Raw genomic sequence first — 6,432 nt, 5'->3', positions numbered from 1 at the left:
CCCCCTTACCTTAAATGGTATAATGGTGATGTGCACAGAATTAAATGAAAATATACATCAAGTCGTGTCAGTAAACAGAAAAAGAATATGGAGGCCCTTTCCGCTTTCTCTAAATCTCACTAAATATCTCAATTTCAACCTGGGGACTGAGAAGGCCGCTCCAGGAAATGTTAGGAATGTTAATTAAGCTTTGGTTGAATTGGGAGTGTGCTTGAGATCTTTGTCTTGCTGGAAAGTCAAATTATCCCCAAGGTTCAGTTTCAGTGACCCACCTCAATGTGTGACTGTGGGAATAACTTCTGGTAATAAGCCTGGTCTTTCTTGTGTTAGACAAACGGCTGATTTATAAGGCTAAACAGTTCCAATCTTGAGTCGTTTGTGCTGGGTACCTTGAGATGGATTGATGTCCTTTGCTGGGTGTATTCACGACTTGGGCTCAGGTGTTCCAGGTGTCACCGGACCCACTGGAACTCCTACCAGGATGAAGCACACTAAAAAAGAATTAATAGAAGGTTCATATCAGACGAAGAGTTTAAGGAAATGCAGTTTTTCTTAAAATTAAGGAAATGTTTCTCTGTCTGCATCTTTGCAGTTCAAGAACCTGTTGTGATATCAGCTGATCTTGGATCTGATTTACAAGTTTCTGTATTGCTGTAAGTTTAGGATTTGGACGCTTGAAACTGACCGTGGATCAGTACAGAACTGGCGCATCCTGGATTGCAGGATAGAGGAAGTGAGCGGATGATTTATGCTAAAAGATGAATGTTAATAAGCAAATTTGCTAAAACATGGAGGCGTTAACTCCCAAACTGAGCTCAGCTGTTATTTTAGAGTCAGACCTGACTTCTCCTCACACAATATTTACTTAGTGCGGTTGTTTTATTTCGTAGGAGTCACGAGTTGAATACGGGGGGAGAGAGAGAGACAGACAGCAGGTCAGTCATGTGAGGTTCAGGCGTCTTCAGGCCAGTCCGGGTTCTAGTTCGACATTTTTAATAACATCCAGAAAAATGTTCTCGTTTGACGAAGCCAAAGCGATGTTAGAGTCTGCCGGACAGAGCCATGTCCTGCGCTTTTGGCCCGAGCTTTCTGCAGAGGACAAGGGTGTGTTTCTGGCGGATTTATCTCAGCTGGAGTCCACTGAGCTGAGGCGCCACTGCCGGGACGCCGCTGAGGCCGCTAGCCGGGAATCAGGTGAGGAAGAGCGGCGGAGCTCGAACATGGAGCCGGTGGAGCCTGAGTTTATGGGCAGCGTGAGAAGAAGTGAGCAGAGCTCATTACAGCACTGGGAACAAGAAGGTATATTTTACAACGAATATACAGTTTATCTGTAGTTTAATAACGGAACCTAAAAGGTCCTAAAAGCATCCACATTTATTCAGTAAACAAACAGTCACAGGAGAACCCATTCACAGTATTCCGTACACTTCGTCTGCAATCTCACATCTGATGACACTATAGCTTAACAAGTGATCCTAAGACTAATGGTGGAGGGGCATAGTTGTATTTCTAGCTCAGTTTTGTCTCATTTAGACTTGTAGATTTTAAAATAAGAGCCCAAATCAGTCAGCGGTCTCACTAATGTACATTTCTTCAACAGAAATTCATACAGAACCTTAATTAATGTTGGTTTTGGGCAGTTTATCCCATTTTTCATGGCATCTTCTCGAGAACTTGATTGGATGGCTAGCATCAGTGAACTACAGGTGTCTTATGTTTGGGTTCAAGGCTTTGACTAGGCCACTTAAGGACATTCAGATACTGTACTTGCCTTAATGGTTTTCTTTAAGGATGTTTATATATTTGGCTGTACCACTTTCCCACAGATAACATGATTCTGCCGCCACCATGTTTCACAGTATGGATGGTAATATCATAAGTGTAGATTGTTTAAAAAAACAAATAAATAAAGGGTAAAAATAGCACAGTGCAAAAAAGTCTAAATTCCTTCTGAATCCACTATAAATGGATGTATATATCAGATTGTTATCAAGCCAATATTTACAATGGGATTGCATTTATGTTGACATTTTGTTCGGCTGCTATTGTATTGTATTTATAAATAATAATTAGAAAACAAACATAGTTAAGTGGACGATACGTTCTTGTTTAGGTTTTTTACAGATAGCCCAAAACAAAGTAGCTGTCCTGCTGTTAGCTGGTGGACAGGGTACAAGACTTGGAGTTCCGTATCCTAAAGGAATGTACAATGTCGGGCTACCCAGTGGCAAAACACTATATCAGATCCAAGCAGAGCGGATTAGAAAGGTGCAAGAACTGGCAAGTGTGGAAAGTGGTTCTGACTGTACAATTCCATGGTAAGTTTTGTTCACTTTTGTCTTCAATCTTTTCCATTGTGTGGTCCAAATATTCAACTGTTTCTGTACCTGCATTCAGGTATATAATGACTAGTGAGTTTACCCTGGATCCGACTGAGAAGTTCTTCAAAGAAAACAACTACTTTGGCCTGGACCCAACCAACGTGGTCATGTTTGAACAGAGGATGATCCCAGCCGTTAGCTTTGATGGAAAGATCATTTTGGAAAAGAAAAATAAGATCGCCATGGCACCAGGTTTGAGTGAAGTTATTAAAGTCTACAGAAAAATAATAAACATTGATGTTAGTAAAATAAGTAGAGGCATTTTTTTAATTTATAAAGGAATAGAGTCTGCAATTTCTTTTAACCAATACCAACTGCCATTTAAACTGACCGCATTAATCAACAATGCCAGTTATTGGTTAACCAAATAATTGTTAACATCCTTAGTCAACATATCAAACATTTTGAACAAAGTCTTAAGGTTTATAAAAAATGAAGCATAACATAGCAGACATAATATGCAGAAGTGGTGAAACAGTGTTCCTGTCTTCTCTTCTGTTTTTCCTTTTTATTGCACTGTTTTAATTTAAATAGATCCAGTTTCCAAAAAATACTACTTACTGGTGCAATATGCTTTTAAAACGTTCACATTTTCAACGCCAATACTGAGCTTTTTTAGTAAAGACTTTAGGCTTCGTTATTCACTGTGCTGATATTTCTGGGACATGCTGTACATCTGTGTTTTTTGTTTTCCACTTTCTCAGATGGGAACGGAGGCCTTTATCGTGCCCTTATAGACAACAAGGTTCTGGAGGACATGGAGAAAAGAGGAGTGCAGTATCTACATGTCTACTGTGTGGATAACATCCTTGTTAAACTGGCAGATCCCATGTTTATTGGTTTCTGTGTAAGCAAAGGAGCAGACTGTGGTGCCAAGGTACAAGTGAAGCCATAATACAACATGAGGGCAACAGGGATTGGGCTCGATTTTTCTTTAAACTTTGAGGAATTGGTAAAAAGTCTCACTAGTTGCAGTACAATATCAAGCTTTGACTAATATATTCAATAAGACGCATTTTCAACCTTCTAACACAATTGTAGTGTATGTTTGGTTTCTTTAGATATGTTCTATGTGTACTATATGGTCAAAAGCATGTAGACACCTAACCACGAGCTTGTTAGATATTCCATTAAAACAACTTGCATTAAATATGGAGTTACATGTAGTGTAAGAATCTTCTTACTTCTTTCTTTTTCTCTAAGGTGGTAGAGAAGGCATATCCATCTGAGCCTGTGGGTGTAGTATGTCGTGTAGATGGAGTTTACCAAGTAGTGGAATACAGTGAGCTGCCACCTGAGATAGCAGAGCAACGCCACCCTGAAGGAGAGCTGGTGTACAGTGCGGGAAACATCTGCAATCATTTCTTTACCAGAGATTTTCTATGGGAGGTCGCTAAGTGAGTGGCTTTGATGCAGCTACCTTGTAGTGACATATTGGCTATTAATTTCTTTGTCAGGACCATTACCCCATTACTGACTGTAGTTTATCAGCTGCTATCACAATCTATTCATCCCTTAATTAAAAGGGACCACAACTGACCAGATATTTGTCTAATGAAAGTGGTAGTGTAGTGTGTGTGGTACTTGCACAGGTTTATCAGGCGCATTACCATTTTCAGGTTTTTAAACACTTCTCTGTCTTTCTCTGGGGTAAGAATAATCCAGCCATCAAAAATGTCCCCTGGTCATGTTGAGGTAACGGTGGGTTGAAAACCCCAAACTGTCCATGAAAAACAATAATGGCAGGTTAGGAACTGTCATTTTGCATGGTAGGTATGTCTAAAGTAGTACCTAGTAAATGTTGGCAGTGTTTAGAACCTCATGTGAATAAAAACTCATTTCTAAAGTTCTCTCTTTTTTCCAGGAATCTGCAAGACCAATTACAGCAGCATGTAGCCATTAAGAAAGTGCCATTTGTGGATGAAGACGGCGACCTTGTGAAACCCACAAAACCAAATGGAATCAAAATGGAGAAATTTGTCTTTGACGTCTTCCAGTTTTCAAAGTAAATTTATATCATCTGTGTTCATTCTTCAGTATTATTGAGATACATTTTTGTCTAGGTACTCTATTCAAAGGGCTTTTTATTTTTGCAGGAAATTTGTTGCCTTTGAGGTGCTGAGAGAAGACGAGTTCTCTCCACTAAAAAATGCAGACGGTGCGCCTGTTGACACACCGACCACAGCGAGGCGTTCTCTTTTGGCTCAGCACTATCGTTGGGCAGTGAAAGCTGGGGCCAAGTTCCTTAATGAGCATGGGAATCCTATCACTTCAGAATACAGGTGCCAACACTACAGCAACCACATATTTTTGAAACAGTATTGAACGAACCAATCTAAATTTTATAAAATACAAAGATCAATTACATGTTATTCAGAAATGCCACAGTTGTTAAACTCTGGAGGGTACTGCATTAAAAAGCACAAAAATATTTCTTATATTATAGCGTGTTCTGATACTGGGTATTGTCTGATTTTTGCAATTCACAGAACTGCTCAAGATGTAGATCCTCCAGCGGTCTGTGAAATCTCTCCACTTGTGTCCTATTTTGGAGAGGTAAGTGGTTTGTTCTGGTCTATTCTGCAATGGACCAAGTTCTAATACAGTCTCTGATAATGTAATGTGAAATATATTTAAAGTGAAATCATACTCCGGGCTGCTGCACAGTGTAATATGATTATGCATTAATGCTTTAAGCACTTTACACTACATTTCTACTCTAGAACAGTGGTTTTTAAACTGTGTCCTGAATATATCAAGCACCCTCAGGCACCCTCTTGTATACACAGGAATATTTGCTGTATACACAAAATGTATACACACTATAATAGATGTTATCTATGGACTATTTCTATGTTGAACTGAATTACTGTAGCTATGTGTAGTATGATGTTAAAAGGTAACATTTATTTTGCACATCAGTGTTGAGTCTAGTGTTTAAAAATATAACTAAAAAAAGTCAATGATAGCCTTTTCACAACATTGACATGTAATTACTGATTTTAACTGAACATTGATAACTAAAGATTGTACAATGCCAGTGCTTTTCCAGCATATATCAGAAAAGTAAACTGAAGTTAATACTGTTCAACTCATAAGCAGGGCTTTTAGGTTCACTCTTACATACACTCTTGCCTGCTTTGCAGGGTCTGGAGAAGCTGCTGAAAGAGAAGAACTTGAAATCCCCTTTTCTTCTGAATGAGGACAATGCCAAAATTCAGAATTTTCAGGTTCTTATCTGAAGATCATTTTATACTTCATTATGTGAATCATTGTTATAAAACTAAATAAGGCTATATATTTTTCCAATACATAGCCCATATGTTTACATTAGGCATGGGCAATATGCCAAAAATATATTGTGATACTGGAACATATTTTTACAAAACACGTGTACTGTATTATGATGAATTTTCTCATAAAACCAGCATAACTGTAATGATTTGCTCTAAAAAATGTTGATTTTTGAATTAAACTGTTTACAAATTTATGGTTAAATTTGTTATGGTTACATATTGTTACATTTGTATGTACACTTGTACGTGTAACACATACTTCATGGCATACATTTGTGATTTTGATGATTTTAACCTTAATAAGCCACTTTTGAACACCAGTAAGCTTTTTGAATTACATCCGACAATCCAGACAAATTTCCTTCCAGCATAAGGTGACAGTTTGGATTTTTTTTTCTGACCGTAAGAAAGAGACCATCCTAACAGACATCAGTACATTGGTAGGCATTGGAAGATTGTAAGTTTTTGAATACTTTGCTTTGCACATACATAAATAGGGGCAATTTTATGGAAATAATAGTGTAAACTATACTTACGTAAAGTACGGACGCACCTTACGCACTTTGCGCAACCTACGCAAATGAATCAGCGCATGCGTAGTGAGGCTCGTATGTTTATGTTTTGGTGAATGAGAGCTGTTTTCTTTTGACTTTGTGCTTATAAATGCAAACAGAATAGCATCTATTTTTAATTAACAACAACACATATATTCGGTCACTATTAAAAATTTACACATTTATTCACTCAGCAAACAC

At 38.1% G+C, this 6,432-nt stretch overlaps 1 protein-coding gene across 1 annotated transcript; it reads left to right on the top strand.

The window, feature by feature from the left end:
• The first annotated feature begins 672 nt into the window (after positions 1-672).
• uap1l1 (UDP-N-acetylglucosamine pyrophosphorylase 1, like 1) lies at positions 673-5,821 on the top strand. Its single transcript, XM_062988568.1, has 10 exons — positions 673-733; positions 891-1,299; positions 2,114-2,318; positions 2,398-2,573; positions 3,086-3,258; positions 3,585-3,778; positions 4,246-4,386; positions 4,478-4,663; positions 4,871-4,937; positions 5,528-5,821. The coding sequence occupies exons 2-10, from the start codon at positions 1,011-1,013 to the stop codon at positions 5,621-5,623; spliced, it is 1,527 nt and encodes a 508-aa protein (XP_062844638.1). The 5' UTR covers positions 673-733; positions 891-1,010; the 3' UTR covers positions 5,624-5,821.
• The last annotated feature ends 611 nt before the right edge of the window (positions 5,822-6,432 follow it).

The sequence above is a fragment of the Trichomycterus rosablanca genome, chromosome 26 (genome assembly GCF_030014385.1).
Source record: "Trichomycterus rosablanca isolate fTriRos1 chromosome 26, fTriRos1.hap1, whole genome shotgun sequence".
Classification (NCBI taxonomy): Eukaryota; Metazoa; Chordata; class Actinopteri; order Siluriformes; family Trichomycteridae; genus Trichomycterus; species Trichomycterus rosablanca.
Note: the sequence above shows the minus strand (reverse complement) of the source record. Positions and strands in the feature narration are given on the sequence as shown.

Excerpts from the sequence above, each read along its gene's own strand:
- uap1l1 (XM_062988568.1), top strand. The coding sequence starts at position 1,011 with ATGTTCTCGTTTGACGAAGCCAAAGCGATGTTAGAGTCTGCCGGACAG. Across the intron at positions 2,319-2,397 it reads TCTGACTGTACAATTCCATG|GTATATAATGACTAGTGAGT; the intron begins GTAAGTTTTGTT and ends ACCTGCATTCAG. Across the intron at positions 3,779-4,245 it reads TTTCTATGGGAGGTCGCTAA|GAATCTGCAAGACCAATTAC; the intron begins GTGAGTGGCTTT and ends TCTTTTTTCCAG.